Source organism: Gallus gallus, chromosome 33, assembly GCF_016699485.2.
Source record: "Gallus gallus isolate bGalGal1 chromosome 33, bGalGal1.mat.broiler.GRCg7b, whole genome shotgun sequence".
In the NCBI taxonomy this organism is placed as follows: Eukaryota; Metazoa; Chordata; class Aves; order Galliformes; family Phasianidae; genus Gallus; species Gallus gallus.
The window spans coordinates 2,417,268-2,437,472 of record NC_052564.1 but is presented as its reverse complement, the minus strand read 5'-3'; the positions used below and the strand labels follow the sequence as shown (position 1 = coordinate 2,437,472).

The 20,205-nt window shown below is 49.7% G+C and overlaps 3 protein-coding genes across 3 annotated transcripts; 2 read left to right on the top strand and 1 right to left on the bottom strand.

Moving 5' to 3' along the window:
• Window positions 1-1,538: 1,538 nt before the first annotated feature.
• Window positions 1,539-2,474, top strand: LOC776232 (olfactory receptor 14A16-like). Its single transcript, XM_015301241.3, has one exon. The coding sequence runs from the start codon at window positions 1,539-1,541 to the stop codon at window positions 2,472-2,474; it is 936 nt and encodes a 311-aa protein (XP_015156727.2).
• A 5,598-nt stretch (window positions 2,475-8,072) lies between these two features.
• LOC429721 (olfactory receptor 14C36-like) lies at window positions 8,073-8,705 on the top strand. The gene has a single exon (XM_025145541.2). It carries the CDS (start codon window positions 8,073-8,075, stop codon window positions 8,703-8,705), a length of 633 nt encoding a protein of 210 aa, XP_025001309.2.
• A 6,032-nt stretch (window positions 8,706-14,737) lies between these two features.
• LOC107056249 (olfactory receptor 14C36-like) lies at window positions 14,738-15,322 on the bottom strand (the record flags this gene model as incomplete). Its single annotated transcript, XM_015301243.2, has 1 exon — window positions 14,738-15,322. A coding segment is annotated over one exon (585 nt), but the record flags the coding sequence as incomplete, so codon positions are not given.
• Window positions 15,323-20,205: the final 4,883 nt, after the last annotated feature.

The following is a 20,205-nucleotide window of genomic DNA, read 5'->3' as shown; positions in this document are numbered from 1 at the left end:
ATGAGATGCCTGCACTGCCTCAGCTGGATCACTGCCCTGCTCAGGGGAAGTCCACCCGACCCTGTTCTTCTCTGTGTGCCCTTTTTGTTACAGCAAACAGTCTTTGGTAGGACTAACCATATGTCTGTGATATAGCAGTGTCCACTGGACATTTGGAGGTTAATGCAGCAGATTTCAAAGTACAGTCACAATGCTGTTGTCTTTCAGTGGGTGTTGGCCATGGAGACCCAGAGGCAAATCAGGGGAGATGAGTGGGAAGGATGAAAATGACATCCTCTGCTGCTGATCTGGGCCAGACTTCTGGGATACAGGGAGCTCCTACAAGTGGGCAGTGCAGCAGAGAGACAGCTGTGCCCAGGAGCAGCTCTTCTGCACAGCACAGCAGGGCTGAGGGAATGAACTGCAGGTGTCATGAGGAGAGAAGAGAAAGAAGAGAGGGATTACAGGATGTATGTGCTGTGAGCAGGCAGAGAGCTCACTGGAGGCGGATTGCTCACAGCTCTTGACAAGGTAAGTCTCTCGCTGCAGGCCATGCAGCTGCTCTTCCTGGAGGTAACACTGGATTTGAGACAACATATAGCAGATCAGGCTGAAGGCACACCATGTTTCCTAACTGTGGGGAAGGACCTGCTCCAGCTGAGGGTTTCTGCGCTGCAGTGTCAGAGCACAGCCCTGAGGGCTGCGTGTCCCAAGACAGCTGCAGGCTGTGCAGCCGGGGGTGCAGCCGGGTGCCCAGGGCTGTGGTGCAGAGCAGGGTCCCTGCTGTGCCCCAGTGGCTGTGTGCCCGGGCAGGGACTCTGCCGCCTGCCAGGCTCAGCACTCAGCCTGCCCGGGGAGCTGCCCAGGGCACTGCGGGGAGACGTGTGGGGAAAAGGAGCCCCCTGGCAGGGCAGGGCAGGGGCCTTCTGCTGCCACAGCTGCTGCCTGGGGCAGGGGGATCGCAGCTACGCTGCACCACAGAGTGTTTCCAAGAGCAGTTTGCAAGAGGAGAGAAAAGGCAGGGATTTCCCCTTCCCTACTCAATGGAAAAAGGGAGAGGAGGCAGAATTCTAAAAGTTTTGAAGGCATCTCTGAGACTCCTGAATTGCACTTTTTTCCATTTCTTGTTTTGTGAACAGTCACGCAGAATGTGCTTTCAGCCTCTCCTTTCTGAAAGGATGGAACCAGCTGAAATCATCATTGCTTTCTGCCACCATGAGTAATGCACTTAACTTACAAACAGGTAGCTTTCTCTAACAGAAAATGAAGGGACCAGAGTTTGCAGCTGGGGGCTTTACAATTGGTGAGGTTAAATATAGGAGATATGGAAATAGCTGAAAACAACCTGGAAGATGCGATAAGATTATAAAAAGAGAGGAAGTTTCAATCTCCATAAGCTGACCTTCAAGAACTTAAATTCAAGTTATGCAGCTAAATGAACATTGTCCTAAGAGAAAGAATAACTTGTATAGTATAACAGGAGGAGTGACTCTGAGAATGATCTTGACTTGTCATTATCTCCTGCACTCTGAACAGGACTCCATGCCCAGGAACCGCAGATGCCCAACAGCAGCTCCATCAGCGAGTTCCTCCTCCTGGCGTTGGCAGACACGCGGCAGCTGCAGCTCCTGCACTTCTGGCTCTTGCTGGGCATCTACCTGGCTGCCCTCCTGGGCAACGGCCTCATCAGCACAGCCGTAGCCTGCGACCACCGCCTGCACACCCCCATGTACTTCTTCCTCCTCAACCTCGCCCTCCTCGACCTGGGCTGCATCTCCACCACTCTCCCCAAAGCCATGGCCAATGCCCTCTGGCACACCAGGCACATCTCCTACGCAGGATGTGCTGCACAGGTCTTTTTCTTTCTCTTCTTCATCTCAGCAGAATATGCCCTTCTCACAGTCATGTCCTATGACCGCTACGTTGCCATCTGCAAGCCCCTGCACTACGGGACCCTGCTGGGCAGCAGAACTTGTGCCACCATGGCAGCGGCTGCCTGGGGCACTGGGCTCCTTAATTCCCTGCTGCATACAGGTAATACATTCTCACTGCCTCTCTGCCAAGGCAATGCTGTGGATCAGTTCTTCTGTGAAATCCCCCAGATCCTCAAGCTCTCCTGCTTAAATTCCTATCTCAGGGAAGTTGGGTTACTCCTTTATAGTGTCTGTTTATCATTTGGGTGTTTTGTTTTCATTGTTGTGTCGTATGTGCAGATCTTCAGGGCTGTGCTGCGGATGCCCTCTGAGCAGGGACGGCACAAAGCCTTCTCCACGTGCCTCCCTCATCTGGCTGTGCTTTCCCTGTTTCTCAGCACTGACTTTTTTGCCTACCTGAAGCCCTTCTCCATTTCCTCCCCATCCCTGGATCTGACAGTGGCACTTCTCTATTCAGTAGTGCCTCCAGCACTGAACCCCCTCATTTACAGCATGAGGAATAAGGAGATTAAACACGCCCTCAGCAAAGTTTTGCAGTATGCACTATTCCAGCATCAGTAAAGTGCCCATCTTCCTCACATGATTCCCAGTGATGGTTCTTCATGTTTTATGTGTGTTTGATTTTTTGTTTTTGCAAGTGTGGATCAGAAATCTATAAATAAGCATTGCAATTTATTCCTTTTCTTATTTACTATCTACTTCCTATTTTGTCACACAGAGAGCTCATGTAAATATGGAACCAGATTCCCTGAATAGGTTACTGAGAAAGATTGCAAATAATACTTTTCATTTGCTCTTCTCTTTTCCTGCTTTGTCTATATCTGGGGGAGGTACAGCCACGGACAGCAGCACAATGTATATATTTGCAACTCCAGGACCTATAGCAGGAATAGGAGCTGCTGCAGGGTTTGTCCCAGGAGTTGGAGAGGCTGCAGCACTGCCAGCAGATCCGGCTCTCTTCCCCTTGAGGATGCTGAAGAGTGCTGAACACAGCTCAGCAGGTGTGGGCCAGGCCCTGGCACGCTGCAGTGATTTGTGCCTCTTTAGGGTTAGCAGGGCCACAGCATAAGTTCCCCAAAGATTCTACCACTTTCTCAGGATCCTACAGTTGCTCAGAGATGAAGTTCCAAAGCCCTGGGGGTGCCCACCACTCCAGGCACCTGCCCAGACCGTCCCACACCCCGGCCATGCAGAGCTATCCCGCACTGGGGCAGATCTCTCAGTGATATTCTTGAATAGTGGTTTAACCTGTAACATGACCTGAAACACATAAATGACACGTAGCAATGGGAGCACATTGGTTTGAACATCCCACGGATAGTCAGAGTTCTCAGGAGCTGTTGTAACTAGCTCTCGAGCTCTAGGAAAAGAAGGAGAAATGAAAGGGAGGCTGAGGGACTGCTGGAAAGTGTCCTCCCTTGTCTCCTCCATAGCCGGGCACCCTGAGGAGACAAAGCCAAGGGTGTAATTACTGATCATACCAACAATATGACTTCCAAAACCCTAAGATGACTGCAGACTGCAACACACACAGAACTTTTGTTAGTCAGCTGCCAGTTTTATCCTGATATAAACCAAGGCCAAACAGCACAACAAAATAAAATCCCTAATCCAGTCCCCAGAGTGGGCAAACAGTGCAGCAGGGAAAACAAGCAGCAAGCAAGGAGCTGTGCAGTGCAGTTTTGTGAGAGGACTCAGTGAACTCCATAAATAGGGAAACAATCAGCATCATGGCCAGCAATTGCCTGACTACCACAAAGCCCTGTGTTAACTTGCTGTGGACAGAGTTGCTGTTATTTCCACACTAGGAGCCCCATATTGGGCACCCAAATGACTATAGATGTTTAACCCAGCCGGTGGCTCAGCACCACAGACTGCTTTGTGCACTGCCCCCTTCCCAGAGGGATGGGGATGAGACTTGGGAAAAAGCAAAGTGCAACCTGTGGGTTGAAATAAACCTATTTACTGAGAGAGATAAAAGTAAAAGAGCAATAGTTATGACTATATATGCATATATATATAAAAGTACATAGCAAGTGATGCACAAGCACGTTGGTTTGAACATCCCACGGATAGTCAGAGTTCTCAGGAGCTGTTCTCTCGAGCTCTAGGGAATGAAGGAGAAGTGTAAGGGAGGCTGAGGGACTGCTGGAAAGTGTCCTCCCTGATTTCCTCCATAGCCGGGCTCTCTGAGGAGGCAAAGCCAAGGGTGTAATTACTAATCATACCAACAATATGACTTCCAAAACCCAAAGATGGCTGCAGAGCTGAATGCACACGGAACTTTCATTAGTCTGCTGCCATTTTTATCATGATATAAGCCATGGCCAAACAGCACAGCCAAATAAACCCCCTAATCCAGTCCCCAGAGTTGACAAACAGTGCAGCAGGGAAAACAAGCAGCAAACAAGGAGCTGTGCAGTGCAGTTTCAGGAGAGGACTCGGTGAGTTCCATAAATAGGGAAACAATCAGCACCATGGCCAGCAATTATTCAACTACCACAATGCCCTGTGTTAACTTGCTCTGGACACATCTGCTGTTATCTCAATACTGGGAGCCCCATATTGGGCACCCAAATGACTGTAGATGTTTAACCCGGCTGGTGGCTCAGCACCACACAGTGCTTTGTGCACTGCCCCCTTCCCAGTGCGATGGGGAAGAGAACTGGGAAAAAAACAAAGTACAATTCGTGGGTTGAAATAAACCTATTTCCTAATAGAGATCAAAGGAAAAGGGTAATATTTATGACTATATATGCATATATATGTGACAGTACATAACAAGTGATGCACAAGAACTTGCTGGCCCCTGGGCAGCAGAAGAGAGAGAGTTGAACTCCCACCCCTTTCAGTACTCCTTCTGCTTGCTGTCAGATGGTATGGAACGTTCCTTTGGCCACTTTCAGTCAGCTGTCCTCATTCTGTCTTCTCCCAGCTCCTTGGGCCCTCCACTGACAATGGTCCTGGCTCTGTACAACACTACTTAGCAGCAGATATAAACATTGGAGTGGTATCTATGTTGTTTTTCTCCTAGAACCAAAACACTGCATCACACCAGACAGTGAAGAAAACAAATCCATCCCAGCTGTAACTCAGACACACCCCTGTCCCCTTCCTCTTGCTCTTCCTGTTTAGGAAGCAGGGAACAGATGCTGGATGTCTCCTCTTTAAGCCATTTCCATCAGTTCTCAGCTGGCTCCTCTGCCACCCCCAGGCAGAGCTCAGTGCACTCTCACAGAGGGCAGCAGCCTATCCTCAACTTCCTTGACCATCCAGCAGAAAGAGTCCGCACCCCCCTATGCTACAGCTCAGAGGTGGGAACCATCCCACCATGTCTCTGTGAGCCAAACAGGACCCTGCAAATGCACAGAGATTTTGAGCTCACTGAGTTAATGTTTGTGGTCTTCTCCTTAGTGTAAAGACACTTCAGAAAGCATCCTATGCCAGAAGCATTATTTGATTTAGCCTGGTTGGGCTGTCCATCTACACCGTGGTACTGGTGTTCAGAAGGTGGCACACAGGTACTACGCCCATTGTGGGGCTCACAGTTGTCCAGCAAGCATTGACAGTATCAGGGCATGGCTTTCCTGAAGGTCCTGAGCTGCATTTGCCATCTGGCTGAGGTGTGCTGGAGACCCCAGGGAACTGCCATGCAAAGGAGAGCCCAGAACAAAGGAAGGTGTCATCAGTGAGAGAATGTAGGTGTGTCACAGCTTTGTAATGCCTTAAGCTCTGGAATACTCAATAGATGGGGGATAGAGAAAGATCTGACTCTTCTTCTGGTGAGCTCATCCATCTGGTCAGCTGAATAACTCTGCATGCTCCATGGGGGGAGGTGAAAAATGGCACTCTCAGGTGCCCATTACTCGGAGATCTGATGACATTTAGGATGGACAAGCATACTCCCATTCCCTGCCTGGCCCCCTGCTGATGCTCTGTAAGGAGATGCTTCTCTCGGAGGTGGTCTACCACAGCTTGCAGACACTGTTGCACACATCTAGGAGCACCACAGGCACCTTGGTCATCATCGAGTGTCCATGTGCGAGCAAGTAACTTCCTGCTGATGAAGGACAAAGGATTCAGACCAGGGGATCATGCATGCAGGCAACACATTGTGCACATCTGATCTGAACCAAGAGGAGTCCCAGCTCCCGTGGGTCTGTGAGAAACTGAACCTTATTTCAACCCAGGGTTTTGCATCTGGAGATGAGACAACTGAACTGATTGCCTCAGCTGAATGACTGCCCTGCAGAGGGGAAGTCACAGAGATCCTTCTCCTTGTTTGCATGTCCTTTTTGTTAAAGTCCATGAGCAGAGGTTTCCAGATGAGGCATATGCACTTCTGCTAGGCAAACACGATCACTTAGGACGAACCATGCTTCTGGAATCCGCCTGTCTGCTGGTGATTAATTCATCTAACTTCAAAGTACATTTTGCAGAGATGACCCTGTTCTCTGTCAGGAGCTGCCAGCCCCAGAGTCCCGGGGACATGTCCAGGGGGAGCAGTGTGGAAGAGAAAATCACATCCTCAGCACCTGAGCTGGGCCAGGCTCCAGGGACACAGATAGCTCATACAAGTGGGCAGTGCAGCAGAGTGACAGCTGTGCCCAGGAGCTGCTCTTCTGCACAGCACAGCCCGCAGGTGACAGTAGGAGTGGAGAAAAAGGGGAGAGAGCTTAAAGGGTATGTGGAGTGTGAGCAGGCTGTGAGATCACTGGATGAGAATTGCTCACAGACCTTGACACGGTAAGTCTCACTGCAGGCCATGCAGCTGCTTTTAACAGAGGGGTAACTAAATCTGGGACATCCCATTATAGATCAGGCTGCAGACACTGTGTTTCTTTATGAGGGAAAAAGACCTGCTCCAGATGAGGGCTTCCATACTGCGGCACCAGAGCACAGCCCTGAGGGCTGCGTGTCCCAGGACAGCTGCAGGCTGTGCAGCGGGGGGTGCAGCCGGGTGCCCAGGGCTGTGGTGCAGAGCAGGGTCCCTGCTGTGCCCCAGGGGCTGTGTGCCGGGGCAGGGACTCTGCCGCCTGCCAGGCTCAGCGCTCAGCCTGTCCGGGGAGCTGCCCAGGGCACTGTGGGGAGACGTGTGGGGGGAAGGAGCCCCCCAGCAGGGCAGGGCAGGGCAGGGGCCTTCTGCTGCCACAGCTGCTGCCTGGAGCAGGGGATCACAGCTACACTGCACCCCAGAATGTTTCCATGGGCAATTTGCAAGGGGAGAGACAAAGCAGGGCTTTTTCTTTTATATCCTTAGGGAAGAGAAAAGGACTGGAGGCAAAATTCTGAAGGGAGCTATAAAATATGAGCACATCTCTGAGAATCCTGAATTTGTACCCTTCTCAGGGTTCTGTTATATGCACAAACTCCTCATGAGCTTTCAGAATCACCTCTCCCAAAGGACAGCACCAACTGAAACTATCGTCATTCCCTGCAGACATGAATTATGCACTTCGCCTCTTAAAAGGCAGATTTCTCTAGCAGAAATTTTACTGCATAGAAGTTGGGGTTAGGGGCTCTTAGAGCGGTTCAGGTAAAGACAGGAGACGTGGAAACAGCTCCTAAGAGGAAAATATCCAGGATGCTGGGATATCATTAGCAAATGATTAAGAACGTAATGATTAGGAAAGTAAAAGCTCTTTAAGCTTCTATTTTTTCCATGGCACTGAAGCTCATGAAAATAAACTCATTATATGGAGTTAAATGGATTTTCCTAGTGTAGCAGGAGGAGTGTCGCTGAGAATGATCTAAAATTGCCATTATCTCCTGCACTCTGAACAGGACTCCATGCCCAGGAACTGCAGATGCCCAACAGCAGCTCCATCAGCGAGTTCCTCCTCCTGGCGTTGGCAGACACACGGCAGCTGCAGCTCCTGCACTTCTGGCTCTTGCTGGGCGTCTACATGGCTGCCCTCCTGGGCAACGGCCTCATCAGCACAGCCGTAGCCTGCGACCACCGCCTGCACACCCCCATGTACTTCTTCCTCCTCAACCTCGCCCTCCTCGACCTGGGCTGCATCTCCACCACTCTCCCCAAAGCCATGGCCAATGCCCTCTGGCACACCAGGGACATCTCCTACGCAGGATGTGCTGCACAGCTCTTTTTCTTTCTGTTTTTCTTTTCAGCAGAATATTATCTTATCACGGTCATGGCTTATGACCGCTACGTTTGCCATCTGCAAGCCCCTGCACTACAGGACCCTGTTAAGCTTTAGAGCTTGTGCCACCATGGCAGCAGCTGCCTGGGGCACTGGGCTTCTCTATTCTCTGCTGCACACTGCCAATACATTTTCACTGCCTCTGTGTCAAGGCAATGCTGTGGATCAGTTCTTCTGTGAAATCCCCCAGATCCTCAAGCTCTCCTGCTCAGATGCCTACCTCCGGGAAGCTGGGCTTATCATGGCTTGTATTCTTGTCTTATTTGGGTGCTTTGTCTTCACTGTTGTGTCCTATGTGCAGATCTTCAGGGCTGTGCTAAAGATGCCCTCTGAGCAGGGACGGCACAAAGCCTTCTCCATGTGCCTCCCTCACCTGGCCGTTGTCTCCCTGTTTGCCAGCACTGCCATGTTTGCATATCTGAAGCCCCCCTCTGTCTCCTTCCCATCCCTGGACCTGGTGGTGTCTGTTCTGTATTCAGTGGTGCCTCCAACACTGAACCCCCTCATCTACGGCATGAGGAACCAGGAGCTCAAGGGTGCCCTCAGGAAGATACTCCAACATGCCCTGTTTCGCCATCAGAAAGATGTTCATCATGCTCTCAAGACTACAAAACATTTAGGAAAAGCCTGATAGATTTTATGTGGTGTTTCTGTTTCTTCTTCATGCCAATTTGTCATACCTGTGATAAATTAAATTCCAATGAAATAATATTCATCATCAGTCTTTATGTTTTCTTATTTTACTTCCATGTGATGAACCTGTTCTATGTTAGAAACCACATTATTTGAGTAGTTAACAAAATCAACAGAAGATCATTTGTTTTGTCTCCCATCTGGTCTGGATCATCTGAAGAGGCTCAGGACTTAAGAAACAAATGTCAGATGTAGCAAAAGTGTCCCTGAGGGATGTCTGTCATTGCCTGGTGGGGACTCTGCTGCCTTTGAGTTGTGCTGCTGCTTCTGGAGCCCTGGAGCCACAGCCACGCGCAGCAGCAGGACGTGGTCTTTTCAGTGCTGCTCTCTTTACAGTTCCCAACTGCTCTCTTGTGTCCTTGCATTTATGTCAGCTCTCAGTTCTGGTGCAATTGGTGACAGTGCTATTGCCTGTACAGTGGTTTCCCTCTGTCTGCAGGCAGGGCAGGCAGTGTGTAGCACTGTGCCATGGCTGGCCTCCCTGCTGGGGCCATCGTAACAGAAGAGGCTGTTTGGGGCAGGGCCAGAGGCCTGCACACCTCTTCCAAAGCTGTGCCAGGAATACAGGCAAAGAACAGCGCTCAGGAAAGTCCTCTTGCTTTCCTGGGGGTCTACATGGTTCAGAGTCCCAGGGTGAACTGTGAGGACCAAAGGGCAGACAAGAGCTCCCTTCTTGGTTTTACATGGCCCAGCAAACATTCACTGGTCTTGAACAGAACTGTGTGGGGCTGTCTCTGCTACTGAAGGGCTGATGGCAGATGCTGTCCTGGAGAGGAATCTGGAGCAGCCAGGAGATGCCGGGGGATCTCCAGGGACAGTGTAAGAGTCTGAGTGGGATATGAATGATTCCTTATGGAATGATAGAGCATTGATCCAAATGAACAGGGGAACCTGAGGAGCCCACAGGCAAATAATTGCTCTGCAATGGTGCTGTTGAGCCATCAGGGCATATGGAGATGGACTCAGTAGTAGAGATTGCATCAAGTTGGGACTGCCTCCCAGCCTGAGCAGCACAGGGCCAGACCGGTGTCCCAGGGCACCACAGCTCCCTCGCTCTGCAGAGCAGCTCCACCAGCTCAGGGTCCCTCAGGGGGTACCGGGAGGGAAGCAGGAGGGACCGGGAGCTGCTGCCAGGCCAGCATGGACACACTGCCCTGAGCACGGCAGTGTGGGAGGAGGGCTGGGCCTGGAGAAGGGCTACGGAGCATTGCTGTGTGTTCAGGCATTGATGGATGAGAAGGAACATGCTTTGCTTGCCCTCCTGCCGTAGGTGGCTGCACCGTAGAGGACCTTCAGCTAGCACCTGGATGGGGCTCAGCCAGCCACCTCACCCTCCCCTCTCCAGTGCTGTCACTGCTGATGCACTCAATGACCTCCCAGTGCTGCCGGCCTTCACATTTTCCAGGGGACATTCAGGTGCTGCAGTGACAGTGACCTGGCATCAGCACTCCAGTCACCTGTCCTCAGCCTGCCTCTCCCTTGCTCCTCTGCCCTGTCCTGTCCCTGCTGGGATGAGTGGTGTAGGGATGCACTTCCTGTCCCCACAGTGACTCCTTCCAACTGCTGGCCCGGCTGCACTTGATGGTGTGGAGCAGAGTCCACTGAGAAAAGATGATGTGAAGCAGCATTTTTGCAGTGGTGGCCTCCACATTCATTTTGCAAGTGAGAACTTGTGCTAAGTTGCTCAAAGAGCCTACTGCTACAACCATGGCTTCAGTATATTGCTGCTGGCCTGGAGCTTCTACTCCAGCGTTATCTGCACTGGTCATGGCACAGGAATGACATTTCATACACTAGCAACCTACTTTCTTCCTCATGTTATGGCACAAACCAGTGTCCTTCACTCTGATAGTGCTTGCATTAGCTCATGGATTAAGTGAGTTAGGCCTCTTTTAGTTATTTGAGGCATAATCCAATGCTTTTTGCTCTCCACCTCTGTAGCAGATTAACTGTACATAACCTTCATCTGAGGACTGACCTGATGAGTCTTTTCACACTGTTCCTTTTTAATTTCCATAGTTTGGTGGGGACATTTTTCCAGCGTGATGGGTTTCACCACAGTGACTGTGACCTATACTTGGGTCTTTCAGGCTGAGTTTGACACCGATGACCCAAAGTAGCTCATGGATGTTTGTGTGTACTGAGAATAAGGCAGAGTTACTCAGCTTATCAGTGGCCATTTCAGCGCTGGGTCACCCCCAGGGATCCACTGACTTCTCTGGGGGGCACTTAGTGTGCTGGGTTGGGCTGCAGCTACAGGGACCAAGACAACTGCTGGCAGTGTACTGCCCTGAGACCCTCTTCCCAAGATCCATCTGCAGCTTCCAGAGGGCTCTGGTCTCCTGCAGATCCTCTCAGACAGCTGCCCATCCCAGACAGGACCTTGTGGGCCTCTGCAGATGGCACTGGGTTCTCGTGATCACACAGTGCAGCAGAGCTGACTTATCATTTAACCTTCAGGTCATATGCTTTTCCTATTGACATTTATCATTTCCTATCTATGTAAAGTACTTATCCTTTTAGGGAGGTAAACAATGCAGGTGGGATATGGCTGAGGAGTATGTTCTGGTTTTAGGGAAAATTTTAGTGTTGTTTGTTTTAAAGTAGGAAGAAACATCCTGTGCCTGTGTGCAGACAGCTCTCTAAGGAAAGCAGGTAAAGGAACGGTGTAAAGGAGCTGTAACATCCAGCTGCAGACTTCAGTGGAGAAGTCTGCTGTAGGGAAAAGTGATGCAAGTGCCAGGTGGCGTAGAGTAGACACGTCAGGCATGGGGAGGTGAGCAGTCAGGTTACCCGTACTGCATCAGAGCTCAAGCAATTGCTTTTCCTGCCTGTGCAGATCTCCTTAGGAGACACTCTGGATCAACAACAATGGGAGAATGATGCTCCAGAAGCAACAAGATGCACTGCTTCATATCAGGAAACATTTTTATCGGGTGCCCTTTGAAATTTTTTTCCTTTAGTACATTATGAGACCTCTCCAACTAGCTGTATAAATCTTGACTTCCAGCACATGATGGAACAGACATGGCTCATGGCAACTTTCTGCACTTCAGAGAGACTCGTGGTACATTTGATGCTAGGTCTATCAACCTGAGGTACTGAGAGGAGAATGATGTAAGCATCTGAGAAAGTCAAGTCAGAAAGAAAAGCTGAAGGTTATTAAAGTACTAGCAAGGCCTACTGAGGGACATTACAAACACAGCCTCCCCTTGGACTTGTTAGAGCAGGTAATTGGAAGCAACGATTACAGTCAGGTAAAGCATTGTGCTGAGAAATCTCTTGGTATGTTTGATGAAGAAGGGCCAAGGCCTGACATCCAGACACCTGAGGGGAGATCCATCGTATCTGGCTCAGGGCTTGTCCTAGGGTTGGTGGGGTTGGGGCCAATTCTAAGCCATGTGATGGACAATGGTGTGACACCTCCTAGATTCGGCACAGGGATGCAAGGAGGCAGTGAGGCCCTGTTACCATCAGAATAATAAATCTCCTCACAAACCATAGCCAAGGGGGCAAAGACCTTATTGCTTTTGGGTCCCTCCATCCTCACCAGCACCCACTGCCTTCTCCTCTGCAGGCTTTCCTATGCTGCTCCAGCCCAGCCCCTATTTCCCTGTGGTCTGCAGACACCCACCTCTCCTCTCTACCCTGCTCTGACCCTGGCACTGCAATCACTGCTGTCTCTCAAGCCTCTCTGAACGTCCCTTGAAACACAAAGCCATGGAGTGATCCCTTTGCACGGCCCCACATCATAACCCTTCCAGTGACATTTCTTCCTCCTCATGCCAAGTCTCTAGTTGTCAAGCTGCACTTTGATGTATTTTTTTTCCCCCCTAGAGCATTTCCACTACCAAGGTAAACTCCATCATGTTGGAAATCACTTCCCAAGGAAACACCGCCCATCAGTTTTCTTGTGGCCTGTCAGCCACTGAGAAGAAGGAACGTCACCGTCACCTTCCAAGGCACATACCATTTCTTGGGCAGACACGTCCAAGTCATGTCCCTCCTGCTGTCGAGTTGTGTACTCACACAGAATAGCCAACACAGTCCCTCACACAAACCTTCTCCTACCTCTATGGAGCCTACCAGATGCTTAGGCAGGGAGGATCCCACTGTCAACATGTCAACCTGGCACTTTCTGTCAGGCTCTCAGGGACACCGCAGATGTGATCCTGTATGCACGGATCCCGGCCAGAAGTCAAGGGCTGACCAACAGCTGCTTCAGGCAGAAGTGAGCACTCCATTCCGTCCTGTGACACCTTCCTGGTGCTGGCCTATCAACTCCACAGACAGAAGTGATTTCACTGCCACCATCACAGCCACGTGCCACCTGCAGGCCCATGAGGTCCTGAGGTAGAGCTGAGCTCACTTCAGTGTTCTGAACCACCTCCTCCTTATGGTCTCAAGCTGATCAGTCACACGTCACCTCCTGTACATACATCACCTCACATTCATCACTGCATTAAATGCATTTGCTCAAAGACTCCACGATTCCTGCTCTGCCCTGAAGAGCCAAGTACCCAAAGTTTGGGTTAGGGGAGGGATTGAAGGTGAGGAGGGCAGAGCACAGGAACTGCGTCTGTGGGTGTTGGGTGTTCAGGATAGGGATTAAGGGTCAGAACTCACCTTTTAGGGCAGAGATGAAGCAAAGGTTTAGTGAGAGGGCTTGGTGTTCTGCTAAGGTTTTTAGGCAAGTGTTAGGATATGGGCAAGCATTATGGATTAGTGTTTTGCATTGGGCTTTAGTGACGGCTAGCATTAAATATCACACTTCAATTCTCGCAGTTAAAGCTGGGTTTTAGCATGAATAGGAGAGTAAGTCTGGGAATCTGTGCAGTCCATTGCTTGGAATGTTCCTGGCAGCAACTTTTAAAGAAGCCCTGAGCCTTCAGGCATTGCCATGAGGAGATCTCTGCTAACGATCAACTTGCTGTGGTGGAAACAACCTGTGTGACAGAAGTGCCCACTGTATGTCTTTGCTTGTGTTTGCCGCCACACAGCAGCACTGCCACCAAGCCACAGGAGCTGCAAGGTTGAGGGACTGTGGGATTGAGGTTCTGTTCAGCACACCACTACCGCACCACTAAATTCTGTCTCTCGGTGCAACACTGAGCCTTTTCTTGAACAGTTTCTGTCTCACCTCTGTTGGCTGTTCCATTCCTGAGACAGAAGTGGCACCTCACTCAGGAAGGGGAAGGACACAAAGCTCGGCAGGAGGACCTGTACCACCTGCCTAGCAGCTCTGCGCTACCCCAGAGTCACATCTCCTACCTACAAATTCATGCTCCAGAATGTCTCCTGAGAGTTCTGAGGAACTTTTCCTGAGCTCTCATGCGTACTGCAGCTACCCCAGGGCATGCTGGAGGCAGTGCCTGCCTCTGTGTGGCAAATGGAAAGAAGCACGGAAGGGAGACTTCAGGGAAATGTTTAAGCCTCTGAGATGAGAACCCGTATCCAAGACCTTTTCCTATTCAGGGTCTCACAGGGACTGAGGAAGAGGGGATCTCACAAGCAATGCACAAACCAGATGCAGCTGCTGGCCTGCCAGAGGCACTGACGCATGTGAGCCTGAAAGCACAGAACCCAGCCAGGAGCCAAGGGATGGCCTGTCAGGTAATGCCGGCTGAAGTCTCTGCATGGATTGACTAACAGCCATATACTTTCTGCTGGATTGTGGGTTTCTGAGAGCAACTGACCGTGACAGCTCCAGAAATGTCTCACAAGAAGAATGACAGACAAAATCATTGCACGTCCTTTGTTCTGTTAAGATTCACAGAGCCTGGTTCCTCATGTACAGCATCCCTGGGCTACACTGCAAAGGTACCAACTGAGAAGTAATTGATGTGGGTAATGACATTTCAGTGAAAACATTAGAACAATAGAAATACATAATAAAGCTTTTAATATATTACTCTTATAAAACAAATAATAAATGCAAATTAAGAAAGATTGTTTCTCTAAGAATCTGCATTACAAGTCATGAATACATAAAGATGGGCAGTACATTGCTTTCAAAATACAACTGATCATCAGTTTCCCCAGAGCATCCTTGAGCTCCTGGTTCCTCATGCTGTAGATGAGGGGGTTCAGGGTTGGAGGCACCACTGTGTACAGAAATGACACCACCAGGTTCAGGGATGGGGTGGAGATGGAGGGGGGCTTCAAGTAGGCAAAAGAGGCAGAGCTGATAAGAAGGGAGAGCACAGCCAGGTGAGGGAGGCAAGTGGAGAAGGCTTTGTGCCGTCCCTGCTCAGAGGGCATCCTCAGCACGGCCCTGAAGATCTGCACATAGGACACAACAATGAAAACAAAACACCCTAATATTACAAGGACACTAATCACAATAAGCCCAGCTTCCTTGAGGTAGGCATCTGAGCAGGTGAGCTTGAGGATCTGAGGGATTTCACATAAGAACTGATCCAAAACATTGCCTTGGCAGAGAGGCAGGGAAAATGTATTGGCAGTGTGCAGCAGGGAATAGAGAAGCCCAGTGCCCCAGGCAGCTGCTGCCATGGTGGCACAAGCTCTGCTGCCCAGCAGGGTCCCGTAGTGCAGGGGCTTGCAGATGGCAACGTAGCGGTCATAGAACATGATGGTGTGAAGGGAATATTCTGCTGAGAAGAAGAAAACAGAGAAAAAGACCTGTGCAGCACATCCTGCGTAGGAGATGGCCCTGGTGTCCCAGAGGGCATTGGCCATGGCTTGGGGGATAGTAGTGGAGATGTAGCCCAGGTCGAGGAGGGCAAGGTTGAGGAGGAAGAAGTACATGGGGGTGTGCAGGCGGTGGTCGCAGGCTACGGCTGTGCTGATGAGGCCGTTGCCCAGGAGGGCAGCCAGGTAGATGCCCAGCAAGAGCCAGAAGTGCAGGAGCTGCAGCTGCCGCGTGTCTGCCAACGCCAGGAGGAGGAACTCGCTGATGGAGCTGCTGTTGGGCATCTGCGGTTCCTGGGCATGGAGTCCTGTTCAGGGTGCAGAAGATAATGATGACTCAAGACCTTTCTCAGGGACACACCTTCCGTCATAGTATGAAAGTTTTACCTTCAGTTAGGAAAATGTTCATTTAACTCCATAACTTGAGTTTATTTTCATGAGCTCCACTATCCTTATGAGTTGAAGCTTAAAGAGCTCTTACTTTCCCCTCATTTCCTAATCATATTGCGGTCTCCTGGATACCTTCCTTTTAGGAGCCTTTTCCATGTCTCATATTTTTTCCCTATCTGCACTCAGAGCCCTCATCCCAAACTCTGTACATTTAAATTTGTCTTAGAGAAATCTGCCTGTTTGCAGGACAAATGCGTGTCTGCAGAGAATGATGATAATTTCAGCTGGTGCTGTCCTTTGGGAGAGGAGAAGCTGAAAGCCCTTGAGGAGATTGTTCATGTAACGGCAGGTTGTGAAAGGTACAACTGAGGATTCTCAGAGATGTGCTCATATTTCCCTGACAAACACAACAAACACATAGAAACTGCATGCTGACACTCTGCGATGGGATGTCCCAGATTCATTGATCCCTCCAGGAAAAGTGGCAGCATTTCCTGAAGATACAAACTTACCATGTCAAGGGCTGAAAGCAATGCTCCTCCAGTGAGCTCACAGAACTCTCACTGCATGCACATTCTGTAATCTCTCTCCGTTCCCTTCTATCCTCATGTCACCTGCAGATCACACACCCAGCCCTGCTGTGCTGTGCAGAAGAGCCGCTCCTGGGCACAGCTGTCTCTCTGCAGCACTGCCCACTTGTAGGAGCTCCCTGTGTCCCAGGAGCCCAGCCCAGATCAGCAGCAGCGGATGTCATTTTCATCCTTCCCACTCATCTCCCCTGAGATGTCCCTGGGTCTCCACAGCCAACACCTCCTGAAAGACAACAGCATCATGGCTGTACTTAGAAATCTTCTGAATTAAACCACCAAATATCCAGAGGACAGTGACCAATTCCAGACATATGGTTAGTCCTACCAGAGAGTGTTTGCTGTCACAAAAAAGGCACACGGAGAAGGACAGTGAAGGGTGGACTTTTACTGTGCAGGGCAGTAGTCCATGCAGCTGTAAATGCAGCACTGGGTCGTCAGGAAAGCCATGCCCTAAGAGTGTCTGCACTGCTTGGATAACCCTGAGCCCCACAATGGAAGTACTGCCCTTATGCCACCTACTGAACACAAAAAGCAAAGATGAGCTATCCAGCCAGTCTAAGTCCAATGTCACTATCCAATTAGGATGTTTTCTACCCCCTGTGAGAGTGCACTGAGCTGTGCGTGGGGATGGCAGAACAGCCACACCAGAGTGAATAGAAATGGCAAACAGAGGAGCCCAACAGTGTCTGTTCCTGGCTTCCTGATCAGGAAGAGCAAGTAGAAGGTGCCCTCTACACACACATGGGAGCCTATTGTTGTGGAGCCCTTGTCCACTTTTTGGGCCTTTTTTCACTCTTGTGTCTGCAGCAGGGGACAGCACAGCAGGGCATACACCATCCAGGAGATCCCTGGAGAGCACAGATTGCAGATTCTTGACCATGCCATAGAGGAACCAAAAGGAGAGGTGTTCTGCTGGGTTCTATACTCACCAGCCAGGAAGGGCTAGTGGGGAATGCAAAGATCAAAGAGAACATGGGCTACTAGTCCAGCAGCGTTAAGGCTCTCAAGGGAATAGGTTCAAAACATGTGATAACTGTCTAAGGATCTCTGGTTCCAAGCAGAGTAAGACCATTCCAAGGAAGAGGAAGCCAAGTGAAATTGTCAGAAGTCCTGCAGGAATGGTAATGGATTGACCTAGTCAAACCCAAACACAGAAAGGAAGCATACAGGACATGGAAACAAGAAGAGGTCACCTGGCAGCAACGCAGAGACTTTGTCCAGCGTAACTACTGAGGTGAGCTTAGGGAAGTTAGAGTTCAACTGCAATTGAATGCGCCCAGGCATATCACCAGACAAGAAGGGCTTTGTAGAAGTATGTAGGTTTACAGAATGAAGGCAAGGGAGAATGTGGGCCAGAGTAGAATGGGGCAGGGAACCTGGTGAGACAGGACATAGAAAAGTCTCTTGATACTGCTTTCCTTTCCTGACCTCACTGTCTATTAGTTGGACTGGGCTTCTTGGAATCCTAGGGTGCCAGAGACAGGTGGAAATGTTGGTGCAAGACAGATGTGCCCTTGGTGATAGAGGAGATGATCAGGGAATTCCTAAGCAAACAAGATCCTGAGTTGGAAGAGAGTGACAGAATCACAGAATCCTTGAAAATCTTGGGTTGGAAGGGTCTTAAAGACAGTCAAATTCCAACTCCCCTGCTGTGGACAGGGCTGTCACACAGTAGATCTGGAAGCCTGGGGCCCTGGACATCTTGAACATTTGCTGGGATAGGGCAGCCCCAACTTCTCTGGGCTACCTGTTCCGCACCTGTCCTGTGTCTCACATCATGATCTATGGAATGTTGGGAATGCCTTCCAAACATCTAATGTAAATCTCTCCTTTGTTTTTTTAAGAATCATCCTTGATATATTATGAAGGAAGTTAGAAGTCAGTATCCACCTTTGTTTATGTGAAGAGGACTGTGGTTAGATGATGGAGGGAAAGCATTATCCAGAGCTGTTAACACTGCGCTGTTAAGGGGAGACAAGCTCAGTGAGTACAGCACCACTGTGTTATATCACAGCTGATAGGAGCACAGTGGTGTTGCAGTCAGGAGCTCTGCATGTGGGTGAGCATCAAACATTGGCATCCCCAGAACCAAACGCTCCCAGTGAGGAAATGATGCCTCCATCTTGGGCCTCAAAGATCTGAACTTCACAGTTTTGTTGTCAGTGAGTGCTTTGTTCAGACTGGGCCCTTCTCACATCCCACAGTCTGGGACAAACTGCCCATGTGGGACTTGGGCCTCATGACATCATTGCACCCTGTGCAGAGCCTGGGAGCTGCTGTCCCCTTGTCTTTCATTTGGCATCCTACAATCTTCCATCCCACTGCCCCAGGAAGGGCCCTGAGCCAGCAGGAGGGACAGGATCTCCCTGCCAAGGGTCAGCCCTGATCAGGGCTTGGTCTTTCTGCTTCATTAGACAAAGGAGGGTTTTCTCTGCATCACAGCCACCATCCCAGTGCTGTGTCTGCTGTCAGCATGGCTTCCAATTATCTTCTCTAACAAGTCCCTGGGGAAGCTTGCTTGTTAGTGCCCTCAGTGGGGCCCATTAATACTCCAAGAAACTTCTCTGTTCCTTCTGACTTGGTCTTCTTGAGCACTTTATGCTATCTTCTCTCTTCAGTGGTGGTTGATGGACTCAGCAGCAAAAGCCCCCTGGGGCCCATTACAACCTAAAAAGCCCTCCTGTGCCTTGTGCCTTCCTGTCATCTTCTTCAGGTGTTCAGAACTTGCACAACAAAATGAAAAGGTATCTGGAGAAAGCTTAAAGAGCAAGAGTCCAATGGGCATCTTAAGTAGTCTTGTTATTTATTTATTTATTTATTTATTTATGGTTGTGTTTAAACTAGAAGTTAAAGCAGCACTTGGCAGTTGATACTGATCCAGGATGTCTCATAATGAGCTTTGCTCATTTGTCACTGTTGTGGACAAATGTCCTCCTCAGCTTTCCCACCCCATTTCTACTCCCATCGGCCCCATGGGGACTGGCATCGCTTTTCCTCACATCACTCTTCTCCTCTGGAGTCACCCACTCACTGTTAAACCTCCTTTGCACCAACTTCCACTGGCTTTCCTCAGAGAACAAGCTGCACGTGGGCAATGAAAGAGTTATCTTTTTTTGCCAATAAACAGAAGGAAATGTGATGCAACTGAATGAACAGAAAACACAGTGATGACCTGCATGCCTTGTCCAAGCTGCATCTACTGAGGTTTGTATTTCACAGGGAATAATTGTAGAAGAAATGAGTTAGACAGAGATTAGGAAGGGATAAATATAATCACAGTGAATGAGTTGACAAGAGAGTCCATCAGACTTTGGAGAGATGGAGCAGGTTCCAGTAATCTCCCTGAAGGTCACAGATCAGCCAGATAGTTGGGAGGTATCTGAGTGAAGAAAGAGCAACGGATGGGGAGATGTGGAGAGCAGTGTGAAGAGGCGTGTGTCCAGATGGCCTGCTGAAATCATGCCCTTCAGCATGCTTATGTATTAAGGAGAGATGGAAACCCCTGGAGGATGAAGAACATTAAATATGCAGCAGGGTAGAGCAGCGGTGGACGCTGGGCATTAGTCACAGGGCATTGGCACTGGCACTGCTTGTCTGTGTCCCTGTACCTGAAGGCAAATGTGTCCTGAAAACACAGTTCTGGAAAATGTTGTCCTTTTCAGAAAAAGACAAAAATAAATAAATAAATAAATAAATGAGATAACAAAATCTATAAGAAAAAGAAAAATATACAAAATCCGCAAAAACGACTCTTTGTGCTACCATATAAAAGTTTCTAGTTCAGCTTGTGCTTGTGTTCTCGTTTGT